Source organism: Syngnathus typhle, linkage group LG20 (genome assembly GCF_033458585.1).
Source record: "Syngnathus typhle isolate RoL2023-S1 ecotype Sweden linkage group LG20, RoL_Styp_1.0, whole genome shotgun sequence".
NCBI lineage: Eukaryota > Metazoa > Chordata > Actinopteri > Syngnathiformes > Syngnathidae > Syngnathus > Syngnathus typhle.
The window spans coordinates 882,755-902,963 of record NC_083757.1 but is presented as its reverse complement, the minus strand read 5'-3'; the positions used below and the strand labels follow the sequence as shown (position 1 = coordinate 902,963).

At 44.0% G+C, this 20,209-nt stretch overlaps 1 protein-coding gene across 4 annotated transcripts in view; it reads right to left on the bottom strand.

Annotated features, from left to right (window-relative positions):
- rbms3 (RNA binding motif, single stranded interacting protein) overlaps nucleotides 1-20,209 on the bottom strand; it is a 120,692-nt gene that overhangs the window by 64,867 nt on the left and 35,616 nt on the right. For all 4 annotated transcript variants that reach the window (XM_061267421.1, XM_061267423.1, XM_061267422.1 and 1 more), the window contains exon 4: nucleotides 13,861-13,952. In XM_061267421.1, the coding sequence (XP_061123405.1) occupies nucleotides 13,861-13,952 (92 nt within the window). The remainder of the gene's footprint in view (nucleotides 1-13,860; nucleotides 13,953-20,209) is intronic.

Sequence of the window (20,209 nt, the reverse complement as noted above, 5' to 3'; positions counted from 1 at the left end):
TGATTTACTTTTTCATTTCTGATTGCCACAGCTCATCAGGGGCACAATTGCGAGGCATCTGCTTGATTATAGTCTTTAATAATTAATTTCGTTGCGTCTTATCATCTACAGCCTTGACTTCAGGGCAAATTCATTTAGAGGATTTTAATCCCATCTTCTGTCAACTTCTTCTCTACATGAGCAGCCACAATGAAAGGGAGGGAAATGTATTTGATGGCTGGCACGGACAAAGCGGCATTATTTCAGAGGTGTGCTTATGGTTGAATTAAAAGCAACTCCAAAACCCAGACAGAGCAGCAGCTGGGAGAGCAATTATGTCTTAAATGTACCTTTGTGGAGATCATTGAGATGCAAGAGAAGAGGAAATGAAAGTGGGGTGAATAGTAGCCAAAGGAGCTTGTGAATCATACACTTGGTCTTGCTCTTGCTCTCTTCCTTCCTTCCTTGCCTGCCTGCCAGCAAAAACAGTGAATGCTATTCGCTTCTGCTGCAGTAAAAGCGATTGAATCGTTTTAAAGCCATTCAAAGTCTGACAGCGGACACTCGGGTACATCTGCACAACATGTACTCGACGCAGCTAAACTGCTACTGCATTGGCTCCCTCGCTTTCTCTTTCCTCCAGAACCCAAAGCCCGCTGAGAGAAAAGGCGCTCGGCTCACGTAACAGCGAGCGCCGATCCTCTCCGTCCTCTGAAAGACAAATCGACCCATCGCTTGAGCCTAATTGATGTTGTATTGGTGAGCACAGGCTCTTGGATTATTTAATTGGACATCTAACTAGTTCCCCAGATGTGGCCTGCAGAACAAACTGGCCAGGCATAGTAGCCATACACAGTTGCATAAACCTTACCGTAAATTCCGGACTATAAACCGCGACTTTTTTCCAAAATTTTGAACCCTGCGGCTTATAGTCAGGTGCGGCTTATATAAGGATTTTTTTCGTGATTTTTGTGATGAGTTGATCACTTTTATACACTGCGGTATCTTGAAGAAAAAAAACAACAAAAATACTATTTTGAAACACTACTATGGCTGCTGCTTATTCTGGCTGTGTTGCTTGTGACTATTATGAGCTTTAGTAGGAATGCACGCTAGGTGACCTGCGTCAAAGGCAATGTTGAGAAAGACATGTTAAAGTATGTTATAAAAACTTTAAAAAGGCTTTCTCTGAACGGTCTTTCTTTGTAAAAGAAACGCGTGTGCACGTGCGGCTTATAGTCCGGTGCGGTTTATATAAGAAAAAAACTAAAATATCCCCCAATTTTAGCTGGTGCGGCTTATAGTCCGATGCGGCTTATAGTCTGGAATTTACGGTATTTCAAATCAATTTTGCATTCATAAACGATGACATGACTGACTTAATACAGAAGAATCTCTGAGGCCAATATGTGGATGTTTTGAAATACACTAACCTCATCGTTAATGGGAGCGGCGCAAACGTACTCGTTTACACGACGCACTGCGGTTTTGCATTTTTTATTCAAGGCAATCAAACGGGAATGATTTGATGAAGTTCCCTTTTTCAGAGTCCGTGCAAGAATTGCATACTATTTCCTAACTGGTTGATTTTTTCCTCAATTTATTCCTCCAGTATATTAAGTGTATTACATCATGTTGTAGCTTGACTTCATTCCCGTGATCAAGCTTGAAACGCAATCACTGTACAAATAAGAGATGGGGAGTGGCCTAGTCAATGACATCACAAGCATAACTTAAATGACATGTGAGTTTCCATCTTTTGTGTTTGTCTGTATGTATCATTCAGTATCATCATATAAAAATCTTCTCAGAAGAGAAAGACTTTTGGGGGATAAAAAATGATAACTACCATCCTTCGCAGTATAATTAGCAGGTGTCTTAGAATTTCTCCATTGAGAAGTCCGCGCTTTGATTGACAGCCGAGCTCACAAGCGCTGCACTGTTTGCGCCACTCCTGATTGGAGGGTCATACGTCTGATGTGACGAGGTTATTCATAGGTTGGAGTGTTAACCAGGAACATGGCGCTCACCTTGTCACTCCTTGTCACTTCCTGGCGCACTGAAAGGCCTTATTAGCGAGAGGGAGGGACACCTTCCATCATCCGTGCATGCTAAGTGTCAAAGCCCCATCACGAGCGTGTTTGCTTTGTGCAAGTGCTTCTATATTGGCACAACGGATTAAGTCAGCCTGCAGTGATGGGAGTCGCAATGGTTGCTGAGAATATATATGAGGCGGAACGTGGCCGGCCACATATTGTGGGAAGGAAGGCTGATTAGCAGCGCCGTGAAAAGACGGGTGATTGCTCATTTATGCGAGCGCAACAATAAGCCTTTTATGGATGCCTGACTGTCAGCCAGTCATAAGCATATGGCTTTCAACAGGAAAACAACACTCCCCAGAGGACACGCCGACACACATGGTTCGCTTCCGCTTTTCTTCTTGGTCATTTACAGCCGCAAGTTCCGGCGGCTGAATTTATTACGGGGATCAGGATGGGGAAGTCAAAGTTCAAGGGTCCAGAAGAAAAAAATAAAGTAACCTCTGGCAGGCAGGGAGGGGGAGAGATGACTTGGACTGCCTTGCCTTGCCTTTCCTCTCCTCTCGTGCAGCCTTTCCTCTCCTCTTTCCTTTTCTTTTCTTATCGCTCCCTCTCTCAGGCAAGCTGTTCCCTTGGCAGCCGTTCCCTCAATACGTGTACTCCAGCGAGTGTGTGTGTGTGTGTGTGACGAAGGGGGTTGTCGCGACAGGGTGCTTACAGAGTCAGGAACCCTCCACATGCAAATCAGCGCTAAAACATGCCAAGCTTTCGCTCTTAAGATGCTGAAGCCGAGCGTGATTAGTCCTCCGTCAAAAGCTAGAAAATCCAACCTTTCTCTCAGCCTGGCCTCCATCTTCATTTTTAGACATCCATCTATCATCCAAATGCAGTTGGGTAGGTCAAGATTTATGAGATGCCAAACCAAAGGGGATGAGTCCAATTTGTCCCAGGGGAACAAACGCATCAGAACCTTACTCGGTAATTGAGCAAATGAGAGCGATTGCCATTGGGCCATTCAGATGGCAAGAGAGAAAAACAAGCCTGCTTATTAACACAAAGTCGTCATTGTGCTGATAAATTCATTTCACCAAATGGGGATTTCTCATTTCCTCACACTTTCCACCCCGAGATTCCCCAGTGAGAATGGTCATGAAGAGCCACCCTTTGAGCCCTTAATGCCCAAGCAATCAGATTAGGGATGTCAGTGTAAGCCTTGAATTACTCATGTTATGACTTGATTGGGCAATAATTTGATTGCAGCCACATCTAGACTTCCCTCTGGTTCTTCAGATCTCATCTTTGCCTTTTGCCGCCTTCCTTGTGTATGCCTGCAACATACACACACATAGCCTCCCCCTCAACCCTGTCTACGCTTTAGGCTACACGTGGCTGTCAGTTTTTTGGGAGGCTGCAGTCCTGGGATTGTTGAAGTGGATTATCAAGAGAAAACATCTTTCCTTGCTGTAAATCTACTACAACATCTTCAAGCATCAAACACAAGCCTAGATTCTCCAGAGAAAGCCCCACCCTCTTTTATGGTGGTATTACTAGACAATGAAGCTCTCGATGAATACGGGAGAAATGAATTAAAAAAGGAGGCCGTACGGAAACCAAACAGGACGTGGAAGGACGTGTCAGATAGATACAGGAGGAATGTTGCCCGTGGGGAAAATGTTTTTTTTTTTAATGCAGCCATTTTATGAGCGGCACTTTGCTGAAGAAATAAACAATCTTCAAAACATGGACTCAGGTGTAGAACAACAGATTGCCATTGAACAGTAATTAACATGTTCTCACACTCCATCATGATGACATTATGACCAATCAGTGTTGGAGACTGAAAGCTAATTGGCTATCCCGTCCGATCAATGCCGTAGAATAATTCAATGCAGTGCCATATATTCTTGTTCATCCCAAAGTTGGACTCACTTTTCTAAAAAAAAAAATGCTACTTGTGATGAGATTTTTTAAAATCCAGGCCACATTTTTTTAGACTACCCTAAAGTCACAAGACACAAAAAGACACGATCAACTGAGTTTTCAACATTTCATGATATTAAACAAAAAGCTTTGATCCATAGACTTCTAAATGTGCTTTCATCCGTGCTTGAAACACAATCAGATCAAGTTCCTGATGCAACAATACCCCACTGGACTGCAACTTAAATTTGACGACAACATATAACCTCTCTTTTGTAGCCACTGTAACAGGCTGATGAGATTAGAAGTGATGTCGCGTAATGAACAAAAGCAACACAAAGAGACCAATCATTATTTAACATGGCAGCAACTCCTAACCCGTCTGCTTGCCGAGGTTGAGCTTTCTGTTGCGGCTGCACGCTAACCCCAAAATGATTCTTTGAGCGTGTACGGCTAAACAAACGTGCCTCGGAGACATTTCCCCCATCTCCACTATGTCGTAGCTAGAAGGGATGTCAAAGTGACTGGATGGTAATCACGCCTAGTATTTCCTCTCTTTTCTCTCTCGTCTACCATTTTCAGTATGAACTGTCTTCAGCTGTCATTCTCTTGCGGAATAAGACAGCCATCTGCTACAAATCACGCCACGAGCGCAATCCAGCCGGCGCAGGCTTTTGCCACAAAGGCAAATACAGCCATATGCAATAATGGCAGCAGACAAATCACAGTCGCTGGCTGGCGGAAACAAACCAGCTAAACATGTTTGACGCGCAAGAGTGCAACTCGGCGACAAAGTTCCAAACGCGACAAAACCCAAGAAGCTGTCGGAAGAAGCACGGGTGACGGACGCAACATTCAACGAGACTATTCCCAGGCGGCGTTGGAGGGAAAAAAAGGTCATGACCGTGATTGCGGCACGCGATAACGCGGGGGACAACCACGCACGGATAAACCACCAGATAACGCAATGATTAAAGGCGCGATGGCGGCACGATAACCCATCACGTAAACAACACTAAGATGCCATGAAGAGGACCACGATAACGCTCTTAACGCAACGTCATGTACAAACAAGCACCGGCGCAAATAGAAAGTAGGTGATGAAACAGAATATAGGATCTGAAGGATTCCCATCGTATCAGCGCAGGCTCCAGAAAAACACAAAACAGGAAATAGTTGTGAAGATAACCACAGATAGCTAGTCAGACTTTCCTTGGTCAATTCAGTTGGAACGAGAAGTCCAAACTGATCCGATATCACCTAAGAGGACACTGGAGGCTTACAACACGTGGGCTAGATACTGTACGTCAGGATGTCTCCTCGGAACTGCTGAGGTTGCTTCCATTAATTCTCCCTTCTCTGCTACTTCCCTGTGTGTGTTTACGCCACGGGGCCTGAGGTCTTGGAGGTTGTGACCGTTCAGCAAACTCCAACTGACCTTGACGTTTTAAGGCCTCAGAGAGCAGAGAAAAATGATGCCTCATCTTATCTTGTACTATGCATGAAAGGTCAGAAAAAACTTTTTGCCGATTAGAGTCAAATCATTAGTGTTTCATCAATGAGGGAATGTTCTGGAGTGCAAATTTCCATACTGGCATAAATTACGACAAAGCTGCTTTAGGGTGAAGGTATTTCAAATAATAACAGCCAATGTGCAGTCAACGATTTTTTGCTGGCATTCAAAGGGACTTAAAATAACAAGAGCACTATTAAAAAAAAAAAAAAAAAACATGACATGCACCGACTGATTTTTGATCATTAAGATCCTCATTTGAAGTCACGGCAAATCATGCAACTTGATTGGATGCGTCATTTATAAGCACTAAAGCTACTCCACCCACCTATAATCTGCAATCATTATTTTGATTTCAACACAGTCGTGCATTGGTGAAGTGGTTGAATATGTTTTATGGACTATTTTCATGTTGGCCGTATTAGCAGATACATCGATCGCCTTTGCTCACCGTTGTTAACAAGAATGAGAAACTGCGTTGTTGGTTCAGTATAAGCGAGACAGCGCTTCAGCTAAAGCCTGGACTACGTCGTCCTCCTGCGCACGACTCACGTATGATTGAAACCAGTGTACGTGGGAAGAGTCATAATAATTCAACGTGACATCCCGGGGATATAGGAAGGGGAGTGGGAGGGGGTGGATGAGCGTGTTGGACAACCCTGGCCAGCGTTAACTGCTCCAAACTAAGGCAAAGCAAACAGAATTGCAAACACTGTGAAATTTGTCACATGAAGTCAATCCTTTTAAGCATATGAATAGGTCTGGCTTGATTTTTGCAATGGTACAGTCCCCAGGTCTCCAGGCACCATTTCTCCTGAAGCTGTTTTCCTATGTAGCAGGTTCAATAGCAGTTCAATCGGGCTGTGCCCCGGTGACCACAGAGTTCATCAAATGTGAGTCACGCATGCTCTATTGATGTATTGACTGATGAATTGTGTACTATTAAGCGGAAAGCCTAGAGCGGCTGGCTATGCCTACCAAACACATCCGTCTGCATGTAGAAGAATTGTTCGTGAAATCATACCTCCAAAAACTGCCGATCCCAACATTGGCATGTCACCGTAGGTCTGTCTCTTCAGCTGAAGGCGCACCTTCTCGATGAAGAGTTACACAGATCGAGACTAATTGCCATCATCTCGCCATTGGAAAACGATGCTGCACATTTCCTTCCTTTTATAACAGCCGGACGTAAAATGCCATCATATTTCTAAGCAAAGGCAAGCAGCATAATGAAATGGATAAAAATACAGCTCTCCTGAGGAAAGAAATAAACTCACATAAAATCCAATGAAGGGAACATATTCTGGGATTACTCAAAGAGGGCTTGCGTAGCAGGCAGGTTAGATAATGGGATGCATGGAAAAGTTGGGGGAGCCGGCACGGGCAAATCTAATCGACAACTTAATTGCTACGACTGATGAAGACAAATTGAAATGGGTCAGGCAATTCAAAAAGTAAGCAGGCTAAAGGAGGCGCCTCATTGTGTGCTCATGTAGTTCAATACGTAAAGACACAAAGCAGATAAGAAGAAGTGGGAGCAAATGTGTGTCTGCTGCTTATCAGCTCCGGTGATTTTTATTTATCGCCCCCCCAACACACGAGGCTCGTCCCAGTTTGTATGCTCAGGCCGAGCGACGTAAATGAATTGAAAGCGCTTCACCTGGCCGATATGTGTCACGGTTGAGTGCGGAGGCTTTGAACGTTGTCTCCGCGGGCCGGCTAATTGAGCCGGATCAATTCGCAGAGAGTGCGAGCAGGTTGGCGCAGTTGCCACATCAAAGAGATTCTAATAAGTGCACAGTGTGGCCATTATCCAGCCTGGAAAGGCCGGCCGGCCATATTTGTGTTTGCTTCAAAGCCAGCGGTGCCGTGCTGGCAAAATAGCCACGATGCAGGCCATTGCCATTTTTATTTCATGCCTGCCAGGCCATTTGGGAAGGAAGCTAGTCATACCGACATGCACATGGGTGTGAGGATCAAAGTTCTATCCATCCATCCGTCCATCAAAATCTGTATTCAGTGATAGTTTATTTTTTCCATTAGCTCAGAGCACACATTGTCTAACGAAGACATTTTGTCTTTGTGTTGAGATTGCGTCTCCCTCAGCCCCGTTTATCTCCCAAGCCTTTCTACCTTTATCTGCCATTCGCTCCAGTTCACAACAACTTCTAGTTAGTCTCTGGGTTTCCCTCGCAAGCTCACAGCTCGGCACGGCTCTGCTCGCAGCTCGGTGAAATCATTTACCGCAAGCGGCGCTTCCGCAAATGATTGAAGTCTAATTAGGCTCAGTGGCCTAGTGGTAGAGTGTCCGCCCGGAGACTGGAAGGTTGTGGGTTCAAACCCCAGCCGGGTCATACCAAAGACTATAAAAATGGGACCCATTGCCTCCCTGCTTGGCACTCAGCATTAAGGGTTGGAATTGGGGGGTTAGATCACCAACTGATTCCCGAGCGCGGCACCGCTGCTGCTCACTGCTCCCCTCTCCCCCAGGGGATGGATTAAAATCACACGGGGATGGGTTAAATGCAGAGGACAAATTTCACCACACCCAGGTGTGTGTGTGACGATCATTGGGACTTTAAAAATTAGATGGCGTAGACAGTGGGAACCAGTGGAGGTGTTTGGGAGCCAGAGTCGTCAGATGGTCTGTCTCACTCTCGCTGGCTTTGTCCTTCAAAACTAAAAGTTCCGCAGTACGAGCGGGGAGGGCAGTTTATGCCCGTAGAAGCTAATTATGCTGCGGAAAAATGACAGCCTGAAGGATGATTATACAACTTTTTCAATAATGCAGTAGCTATTCAGTCCTGGTATGCATCCTGAAAAGTCTTTTGGTAGTTAGCCGTAGACAAGACAAAGATAGTCGGCATCGGGCAAACGAAAAGAAATAAATAATCACGCATGAGGGAGTTTTGACAGCAGATTGCAAGGAGCATGACCGCTTTCATTAATGTTGTTTAGCAGATGAGTATAAATTCAGCCCACCGTTGCCACTAAATGAGGTTTGCTTGGAGCCATTTCGTACTCAATTAATGGTGACAGTTTTATCGACATGTTTTTTTTTTTCTACCGCTTCTGTTTTTGTGCCCCTCGGAATGGCACAAAGTGTCTTTGGATTCACGGGCGCTTCTGCTAGTCTTGACTAGAGGTTAGCGCGTGGACATTATTGACTTTTTTTTTCCCAGTGACTTGTTTTTGTTTGTAATACAATCTAAAAAGTGCAATGCAGCCATTTATCTTCATTCCATTAAAACAGCGCTACGTTGTTTGAAATTACAAGCAGGCCGTTCCATTGCATTACATTACAGCAAGGTAAGGAAGGTGGAAATGAGCCAAGGGCATGGCAAAGGCTCCGCACGCAAACAGCGCAAGGGCAGGCTGAGGGGAATAAAGATGCAAGGGATAGTGCTGAGCGAGCATTTGGATTCCCAAAAATCTGTCCAATTACGACACAATATACGTCTTCCCTGAATTATCCACATAATTAGGCGGTGCCCCGAGGGTGGGAAGGAAGCAGGCTTGTGCGCAACTGATGTTGTCAGCAACCATCTGTAAGAGCACTTTTGAGCCAGAGGTCACCTGGTGTTATGTCAAACTGTGAGGGTCTACTCTCTTAATGCCGCGGAAACATCAGAGAAGTCACCTTTAAAGGAGAACGTGAAGACTGCTGACTGACTGTAGCCCACCCGCAGGGAGATTCTTTCGAATATAAATGGGATATTGACAGCAGAGATTCCCCTTGAGACAAAAGGGACGGACAAGAAGTGGAAGGACGACGTGAGAATAAACAAAAACGGGAGAAGCCAACACAGAGTTAAACCCCGCCGAGCATGTGACTAGTAGTTGATGGGCCGACGCAAGCACTGTGTTACCATAAACATTTGCAGTTCACTTTATCGAGGCACTTTAATGATGCTTTTTGCATAATTTCCCCACAGTAATGTGAAATGAAGGGCAGGCAGGCAGGCAGGCAGGCAGGCAGAGTCTTTATGTTGCTTCAGCAGTCCTATTATATAGTGGCCATTTTAATGAGGCTAGTGACAACACCGCCACACATCCTTCCTCCTAAAACCTGGGCCAGAATCAACCTCAAATGAATCATAACAAGGCCAAAGTGTGAGTATCATTTGGCTGATTTGGGCATTATTTGCAACCCATGTTGAACGCAATACATTTACGCCTGCTTGCTTGAACGACAATAATGTGGAAAATAATGGGAATCTCTTCTGGGTCCAAACTGTCACAATCATTCAACTTTTTTTTACGTCTACAGGCAATGTCTCTGCTTCTTTTCATATATAAGCACATTTAGTAGCACCGTTCTTGGGGTACATTGTGTTTTTCCATTTGTTGTTATTGGCTTAGTCCTCTGCAAGGTTTTTCTTCTTTGCTGTCACACTTTCCGCCATCATAGCAAGACCACATAGCGGAGCTGGTTCTTTATTGTGCACTAAGTCAAAGTTTCATGAGATTTGCTGTGATGTCTTTTTTTTTTTTTTTTTAACGTCAAATGATTATTGGTCAAAGTTTCACGAGATTTGCTGCGATGTCATGGTGGTCAACCGTCATTTTGGTTTTGTTAACCAGGATAAAATAGGAATGAGCCAAGATAGTTCCAAAAAAAAAACCGCTCCTGATAGAAGTCTAATTGGGAATGCTATCAGCAGAAGGCAACTTCAGCCTGAATTGGAATGATTTCCATAAAGACTAGCTGTTGTCTGAAAGCAAGCAGCTGTCAGACGGAATTACCTCTCTGACACAGACACCACAATTGAGGGTGCCCTTCCTGTAATTCACTCTGATTGGCTCAAGGGGAAAATGGCAGCCTGTGGAGAGCGAGGTGAGTGGCGGGTTGACAGGTTTGCATCTGCAAAAGCCAGACGCTGCATTTACCCCTTATCGTTGACTCTCTTCATCATTTCCTTTTTCCCCTTTCTCTGGCTGGACAAGCAGAAACAGAGAATAGACACGGCTTACTTTTACACATAAATTGGTGATAATCTCTCTTTGCAACCTTTGGAAAGGTTAATACAATTATATATATATATATTATTATTTTTGGCTGCACCATGAAACAAGACTCCCTTTGGATTTTGGATAAGGAGTTTAGCAAGAAAAAAATGCATATTATTAATGGAAATGATGGTAATTATTCATGCCCAAACGCTTGCTTTAAACGTGACATCAATGAGCGGAAGTAAGCGGTTATTAACTTAAATCTTTTCATCTTAATCCCTTCAAATTAGTATTGGAACATTTTCAGTCAATTAGAATCGCATATTATGTCAGTAGTACACATGCATCCATATATATCATCATTGTCTTTGGTGGCATTCCTGCAACCGATAAAAAGACACCAACACAACCCTCGGCCGCCAGCGATGCTAAGTGCTCTTATCTGTGACTTGTGTGAAGTGAGTGACAGGAGAGGGGGGCACAGGGGGAAGTGTCCTTTAGGTGTCTTAATTATGGCTCTTCTCCTCCCTCTCGCCGTCACCATCCCCAGGGGAGGCCAAGACAAAAGCGGGGCAATGTTTCATCTCTGGTGCATTGGTATTTCAAATTCCAAGGGGAGTAAGAAGAGAGTGACATCAGGCTGCGTATCAAGACACATTCCGCATTCCCTTTGTATCTCTCTTCCCTTCACAGCTGGCCTCCTCATAGTAAATGCAGTTTAACAACATTGGAGCAGCAGCAAAAAGAGAAAAAAATACAAATTGATTACGGAGATGGTTTCGCTTAATGAGCGCAAAAGCCCGTGGCTCTTATTTGGTCTTTATCCATTACTTTGCAGTGGAGGCGACAAAATGGAATACGAGTGTGTTAGCGAGCAATTGGAAACGACTAACAGCCAGGCAACAAGCACCTATTACAGTCGGTAGGCCTAGCATAGGTGTATTTTAAAAAAAAATTAATTCAACCCTCCCCTTCCAAAGTGTTTTGATCGATTTTCAGTGAATTGAACAGGGGTGTGTCGACTTTTTATAAAGACTGCAGTCCACATATAATGCTATCGGTGTCATACACGGCTGCTAGGCTGATCTTGTTTTCCTCTTGCTCACTTCTATCTTATCTCAGTCTGCCTCCCCTCAAACCTTGCTGTGTATGATTGCCAGTAAATACTTATATTTCAATCCAAATGATATCATACCACCCCCACAAATGCTCTACCAGCCAGCCAGCCAGCCAGACCGTCTTGTTTCATTTGCCATGGTGGGAAAGTGTCTAAAGTACTACTCCAGTTGTTTTCAAATTCACATGCAAATTGTAGGATTAATAGCCTCCGGGCTAAAGTCAGCGCCGTGATTTGTGTGGGTCTGCCCTAGCATAGGCGCAATGAGTCAATGCAGTGAAATGCTGCAGAAAAACAAATCATCATCGCAGTTTTTGCTTGTACATTTCGAAAAAAGGTGGGTCAGTGGAGTCTGACGAGTGAAGGCACAGATAGCTGCTAGAGAGATGCAGAGGGAGTCTATAAAAGCAAACTACTCCTTAATGTCTCTCGCAAGTGTGATAAAAGCAGAGAGCTGTTGCACAGAACATTCGCTCCCATCGTTTGTATGAACCCGACACACGTGCAAACTTCTTTTTTTCTTTCTTTCAAATTGTCAGTGCTGTTGTGTTGGAGGGCAAAGGACCTCTGCCCTGAAAAGTATTGACTCATAAAAGAAGAGCAATGCAAAAGTGTGGTCTTAAAATGAGAAAGGTAAAGAGTGAGGCTTCTTATCAGTATTCCGGGAGCATGGCCTCTTATAAATATTGAAAGAAGGACACTGGTGGGGAGACGCAAGAGCCAAATGGTGCATTTGAGAAATGGCACACCTGAGCTCCACCAGAGAATATCATCTCCTGCTGTCACATCCCATCCCATTTGATACAAATAATTGCCACCCTCATCGTTATCATCAAGTCTGTCATCTGCGGCGCCATCTCATCAGCGCTTCTTTGCCTTCCGTAAGGAAATGGCTGAGGATTTGTGGATCAGATCAAATACGACACAACGTCTCCAGTAAGGAAAGAAATCACTCCCAGCCATCATGGTATTCATTGCTTTAGCGCGAGCGACATTGAAACACTCAACCGCCGAAAAATAGCTTGATTTAGCTTGTGCAGGCTCCTCAAAGATGAGTGGTGGCCCTGCTGAGCGATTGCTGATTTTACCTTCAGTCAAAAAAGGCAAAAGACATGAACCTTTGGATGAAACAAATTTTCAAATACACGGCTCATGAAGACAGAGAGAGAGAGAGAGAGAGAGAGAGAGAGATAGAGAGAGAGAGAGAGAGAGAGAGAGAGAGAGAGAGAGAGAGAGAGAGACAGAGAGACAGAGAGACAGAGAGAGAGAGAGACAGAGAGACAGAGAGACAGAGAGACAGAGAGAGAGAGAGAGACAGAGAGAGACAGAGAGACAGACAGACAGAGAGAGACAGAGAGACAGACAGACAGAGAGAGACAGAGAGACAGACAGAGAGAGAGACACAGAGAGAGAGACACAGAGAGAGACACAGAGAGAGACACAGAGAGAGACAGAGAGAGACAGAGAGAGACAGAGAGAGAGACAGAGAGAGAGACAGAGAGAGACAGAGAGAGACAGAGAGAGACAGAGAGAGACAGATGTAATGCAACAGTCAAGATGAAATATTGAAAAGACAGCGGAACCTCAGAGCTTGAACCAGACGTTTTGCACAAGAATCCTGAGGAAGCAATACTAAAATGGCTAAAAAAAAAAAAATATCATAAAGTGAAACAATGTTAAATTTAAGATACAACAACATATTCATTCAAAACGGATGAATTCCGCTTATTATTATTTTAATATAAATGTTACCAAAAGAAAAACACACTCAGATTCAACATGGATGGTTGCTGAACTGAGGTCATGTGAGGATGCTGTGATTTGTTTGCAGTGACGCTGTGCATTAGCGTGATTCCAAAAGCCTATTTTTCTTAATTGCGTCCCTAATCGTACAATGAACTGTACCGAGTCACGCTTCCAAATGATACGCCCACTCAATCCAAACAATGCCACTCCAGTGAAAAGAGTATTCATTCTCTACCACTGTTTTCCCTCCATGTAAAAAAAGCATCACCAAATAGCTTGCATCACCTGTGCGACCTGAGCTCCTCCAATCTAATAATACTGCAGACATATAATTAACCACTTGTCAAACACACAAATAGGCATTATCCAAGCGCCCGTGTCTGCTAATAAAGGTGACAGCACGTTTATCGCTTCAATCAAAATGAAATGAAATCAAACAAATAAAGAAATCAAATGAAATGCCATTGTGCACAAAGTGTGGAAAAAAAGTCATTTGAAGGCAGACTGCATGGCAACATGCCTTAAGTTTGAAAACATATTTAAGAAGGCCTATGTGTGACAATTGGGCCAGTGGAAGCAAAACAAGAGCCTACCTTGGCCATTTGCGCCTGCACTCCGGTGGCTTTGAGAGACGACACGGCTTTCTGTGCTGCAGCTGGGCTGTCAAAATCAACAAAGCCATAGCCTGGAGAGAGAGAGAGAGAGAGAGAGAGAAAGAAAAAGAAGAAATGCAAAAGAGGGAGAAAATAAATAAAGGCAGACATTAGGAAATGGGAAACAAAAAACATGGCTAACAAGGAGAATGACAGACGCTTGGTAATTGGAGCACTAATAGGTTAGTAACATGACTACGGAGGCTGCCACTTCTTATATCTACTGAGCACTACATTGTTTGATAATTAGCGCCGCTGACGTTTAGGGGGGCGCTATGCATCTTAATTAGCCGCACGGATGAGTGCTTTTCTAATAACAAACTCGCCTCACCTCAACCTCCACACAAAACACGCGTGCATTGGAAAAGGCAAACATCCTTTTTGTCCTTAAGAGCGCAGGATTCTTCGCCCAACTTTAAAATCCATATCAATAAATACATTGGGTGATATGGCAGAGTAGTTTGAGATGTCATAAAAGGAGAGTGGGACTCAACTGCCCACACTTGGCAAGACTGTCAACAAGATGTTGGCAGTTAAAAGAAGGCCGGGAAATCCAGGACGGAAGCGTGACCATGTGATCATCTGTAACACCGGGGTAACGGCGGCGGCGGCGGCGGCAACCCCCCCCCAACTCACACCCATTATCCTTTTGTAATTACACTTTCTTTCAGAAACAGTGGATCAGAGGGCACCATTGACTGCTTTTAATCCGCCACCAAATTTTAATTAACACGGACGTGACCCCCCCCCCCCCTCGTCTCCGATACATCCCGGAGAACGTCGGGATGGCAATAACTCATAAATCACAGCCGTGGGTTTCATTCCCTCAGCTTTCCTCTGTGTGATGAATTTCCACATGGGCTGTAGCTGTTAATGTCAGGGAAAATATGAGTGAGAGAGGGAAAGGGAAGAAATACAGAGTGAGAAGGAAGGGGGGCGGCCGTGTGGATAGACAGAATTGCTATATTTGCGAGAAATATAAATGCGAGTTTACGTGTGCGTAAGAAAATGGGAGAGAGGAAAAATGGCAGCCGCTCTGGTATGCTGTCAACCTTTGAGAGATTTGTTACTGTGGAGAGGATTATGGAGGCTGTGAAATGGGCTTGTGTTAATATGCTGTGTGTTGAGCGGCGTGATGCTGGCTGGCTGGCCGGCCACATTCACCGACTTCTGAAAAATCAAAAGCCCCAATGAGTGAAAAGGGAGAATAATTTTGCTAGCAGCGTACTCTCCAGTCCAGTCTTTGCTCGTCCGAGCGGCTGCTATTTAAAATCTTGCGTGTCAAACCTAAATAGCGTTCTATTCTTTTCAAATATATTACAGACGTGGAGTAACAAGCCGCCTCCAGCCTATGAGTGTTTTCAAGAGGAAGCCTGAAATGACACATTTAATATTCACCCCAACCACCAAGAGTGCACTTATCAAACTTTCAGGGAGTGTTTTAAAGAATGCTGACCTAAATTTAAGCAAACCTGAATGGAGAGAGATGGCTGTGTGTGTGTGTGTGTGTGTGTGTACGTGCAAGGCATTGGAAGAGGAGGTTTTCTTGAGGTCAGCTGAATCAACAGTAAATGATTGAATTGACAGTAAACTGCCTCCAGGAATAAAAACGTTTTGGCTCCGGTGTGCAGTTACGTGAAGTGATATGCATGCAAACTGAAATGTGTGATCTTGAGGCTCAAACTATTTATGGAGCACGTTGGAAGCGAGAGCACAGAGGTATCTACTCTTTGTTTCTTCTTTTAGGAACACAATTGGAAAAATAAGGACAATTAAAATCACTGATTACAATCGATTTTTTTTCTATTTGAATGGTAATATAGATTGAGATTATTTTTGAGGACAGTAGGACTTCAAGAATTATTTATATATTATATAATTAGGTGGGGGGGAGGTCGTAACAATAAGCAATATGGAAATGGCTGCATTGACCTGATACTAGCCATTTAAAACACGCTCTGATTTTACAGATGCCGTTCCAATGAAAGCAAAACGTTTTACACCCATCCAAAAACACCCGCACAATCCCCTTGAAGTCGAATAAAAGAGGGAGAAAGAAAATCTGTTGTGTGGCTGTGTTCACTGCAGCTCTTCTAAAGTTACTAGCGCGAGGGGAATGCACAGGCCGCTGTGAGCTCCGCTTCTGTAATAACACGAGCATCAACTTTGTACCTGTCACTTAAAAAGCTGACTGACTAGATGGATGCTTGTTTTCTGCTAAAAGCAGCATGCAAAGGAACGAATAAAGCTCCTCAAATGTATTGAAGCAAACACACACACACACGGGCGAAGGAGTAACGGCAACATGAGCCGTCATATCGTATTTTCTGGCCTGGCTCCAAGACGGAGCCTGTCAAGATAAAAGGACTATCGTCAATCAGCTACTAGCGGACGCCGCTTGCCTTCCTGTGTTACTTAAAGCAGTGCCCGTGTCGCGTTTGCGTGTGGATGGATGACACTGGGGGGGGGGGGGGGGGGGACACACTTTTTGACACGGTCTCCCGCAAGGGGTCGACGGTGATAGAAGATGCCGTCTTCCTCGGAGAGCCCAGATAAGAGCGTCATTAGGACGCACGTATCGATGAATCAATCATCCACGCATGCATCATTCATGGCGTTGCTATCAAATTATGCAAATCCTAATTACCCCTGGGGAATATGACCCTTCTTTATCTGTTAATAGACTGGATTCTTTGGAGTTCCCTGCATTCCATATTCCCCAGCAATATTTCCATTTTTCACATTCTCATATTCAGCACTAATGACCCCATTTTGCACAGCATACAATAGAATAACAACAGCCTAAGTATGAATAATGAATCAAGTAAACGGCATGTAGCGTGGCGGCGCAAACAGACCAATTGTTTACGTCCTTCACCAAGAGTTGTATGACTAACACGAGCGATCCATCATCTATGTTAACAATTGATTTGGCATCTTCTAATACCCATTTCATTACTAGGGAAGATAAATGCCCAAATATGCATGACAATACCAAAATAGGAGCGCTTTAGTTCACTGTAAAAGTGACTTTCTTTGAGTTGCACTTGAATGTGTGACGCTTCAAGTCATCTATGAATGATGTCATCTAAAAAAAAAATATATAAACTTTATAATATTCAACCCAATGCCTTTTTTTAAATGAGTATTTTATATTGTTACTATTTGAGTTAGCTAAAAGCACTCAAGACAAACATCCCTTGTACTTGTTTGGAGTCGCCATCTGATTCATCTTATGAATGCAGTCGATTAGCAGCAAAATAAGCCTCAGACACTTCCTTTGTATATGACAATTCAATTGCGCTTTGAGCAATTAAGCCATCAACCGTGCAACACGGATTTATAATGACGCCATTAATCTCTGGGTAAGGAAGCCCATTGGCCGTAATGTAGTTCTTGTCATCTTTCCTGGCAGGTGGAGAAGTGTCCTTGTCCAAGAGATGCACTCCACATCTGCAGAGGGCAAAGTGCCATGGATAGATAGATGGATAGATAGGGAGGGAGGGGACAAGTGGGCCAGGGGCAATTCATTGTCTTGCAATTTTCCCTCAGCCATACTGCCTTCACTTGATCATTATAAACCAGCTACGCTCTCAATTGAGCGGAAACATTCAGTGTGTTCAGTGCACAAAACAAGGTCCATAAGGACATGCTTGGGTGAGTTTTGCGTGGAACAACTACACCAAACGGCACATTGGAGATGAAAATCGTCAGTGACCTCTCACAAACTATTCTGGATGAGTGGGCAAAATTCCCACAGACACATGTGAATGTTTTTTTTTTTATTTGAGATGATTGGAAGCTGTTTAAAGAGTGCACATGAACAAATGCCATTTCAATTCATTCTGCCATTTTGGCGCTCACCGCATCAAAGCGACACACCAAGTTTGGAATAAGCAAAGTAAGCACATCAGGTTGCAGGCCTGAAAGATTGGCAGCAAGGTGAGAGAGCAGGTTAAATATTTGAACAGAGGCCGATCAATGGAATTCAAGGGCTCTGGGAACATGGATAAAATCTCTAGACAGAGCAAACATTCAAATGTGGATAAATAAAAAGTGGCCCATTCATCTGAACAGCTCCACTGCCTGACACTGTCACTGGCCTACACCACCATAAGCAACTATTTGTTTGAAGGCAAATTGTCCCAAATCCTAATGGATCGGTTCTATTCTGAGCTGAGATTCTTTATGTATGGATGTCGCCTCAACGTGACCTTTATATACACGCAATCACATCCTGCCTAGCATGTATAATAGCACAGGAAGAGGAAGGTCAGAGCTTGAGGAACGTGGACGGACGGACCTGATGGCCTGATTTGCTTCTATTTACGACAAACTTGGAAAATCAGACGCCTACTCGGTGAGAGGCCAACTTACTGGAGTAGAGAAGCAAGGAAGTAGTCGAGGGGGGGAAGGGTAGAGCTGAGAAAAGGGATTGTGCCTTTGTGTGATTAGAGGGTGCTAACAAAGGCTGTGGGTGTTATCCACCGAGGTTTTGCATACACAATCCAGCCAAATCAATACGATTATCCCTGAGCAATTGCTAATTAGTACAATCGTTAATACGCAACGAAAGCAGCAAGCGTTGACTGCCCATCTCCTTTTGACAATCCTGACACTTTGTCAGGCATGTGGGGAAAATGTGGGTCCACTTGGGTTAGAAAAGGGCAGTTTGCGCCGTAGTGGGCGTGAACACAGCCGACTAAATATAGAACCAAGATGGTGGTAATTAATTAATTGATTAGTACAGTAATTAAGAGGGCTCCGTGAACACAAACCTGAAAGAGTAACATACCAAAGACTAAAAAGGAAAATAATAAATCTCCCCTGCTATAGACTGAAAATGTAAAGTCCTCCTGTTACCCTCTGCGCTATTATTCTTTAATTGTTGTCTATTATAGAATGATTTGGTAAAAAGGTCAGTTTGGGTCCCAACTTCGAATAAGATTGTTATGTGCACATAATTCACTTTCAAAGGGCAGGGGAGGGGGGGGAGTCCGTAATTGCACCTGCACGATGTGCAACATAGACAAATGTTTATATCTCAGCCCTCTAATGAGAAACCAATAACGCATGCAGAAAGCTTTCTTTGCCCCCCACCACACACACACACACACACACACACCTCCTGCCTCCCCAAAAAGCACACAGCAAACAGGCTCTTCTTGAGAGCTCCACCTCGTTGATCAATAGACCCAATGCTCAAAGGCTCCACTCGGCCACTGATGCAGCAATAAATCTTTTCTTTTTTTTTTTAATAAAAGGTCCATTGCCTATATTTCTCCATTAGATGAGTCTGTGGTGAGGGGGAAGTGACTGCAGTGGTCAAGCATCTGACAGGCCTTTAAATTGCGTCATAAAAACCACTCCGTGTGCTAACACACAACTGGTATAAATTCATCAGCGCAACATGCATCAGCAACAAAATGACGGCTGGTAGATATTTCAGCAGATTTGGAAGCTAAGTTTCAGTTTGGTAACAAGGCTTTCCATCAGAGCGCGCTTCTGCTGAACATCCCGCTGACTGAAAAGGAATGGCAAGTTAAGGAGCAAAAAAAAAAAAAAAACTATGATCAACAGGCTACTGTCAAAAGAGCCTCAAGAGACTCCACATCTCATCTGTTTCCCACAATTCAGTGCAACGGAGCAATGTCGCGCAGCATCAGTCAGACTGTTGAATTTTTTTCAGAGCTTTATCTCGGCAAGCGGAGGTCCTTTAAAGGGTTGAGGTCATTTCCTCAGTCTCCAGGCCCTGGCGAGGAGAAGAAAATGTCTCCATTTGGTTGGCCCTGCTTTCTTTCAAACACTGGCCGCCTTTTCAAGAGGCGCTTATGGCTACCGATGGCAAATGAGCAGTTGGAGCGAGTAACAATGGCTTCCTTTTCCTCTCCTCACTCATCTCTAGTCCAACCCAGATGCACTATTATGGGGGAAAGGAAAGTGGCACGAGAAACAAAATATGACCTTTTATTCCCTGCTCTTGCATCAATGAGATTTCCAAGGGTGTTTGATACAACCACGCCAACCCTCACCTCAATGTCTGTCAGACGGATTCGAGTGAAGCAAGCTAAAGATGAGGATAGTAGAACATGAGCAAGTTTTTTGTTTTGTTTTTCATATTATAGTTTTTATTTTTTTATTATTTGTATTGTTATTATTCTATTCTCATGATTGTAGTGTTATTTTTTTTCAAATGTTGCTCCCAGGGTGAACTTCCGCTTCGCCCGACCTTCTTCCCTCCACGCTGAATCATCTTTGAAACGTACCCTTGAAAGAGTGCTCGTGAATC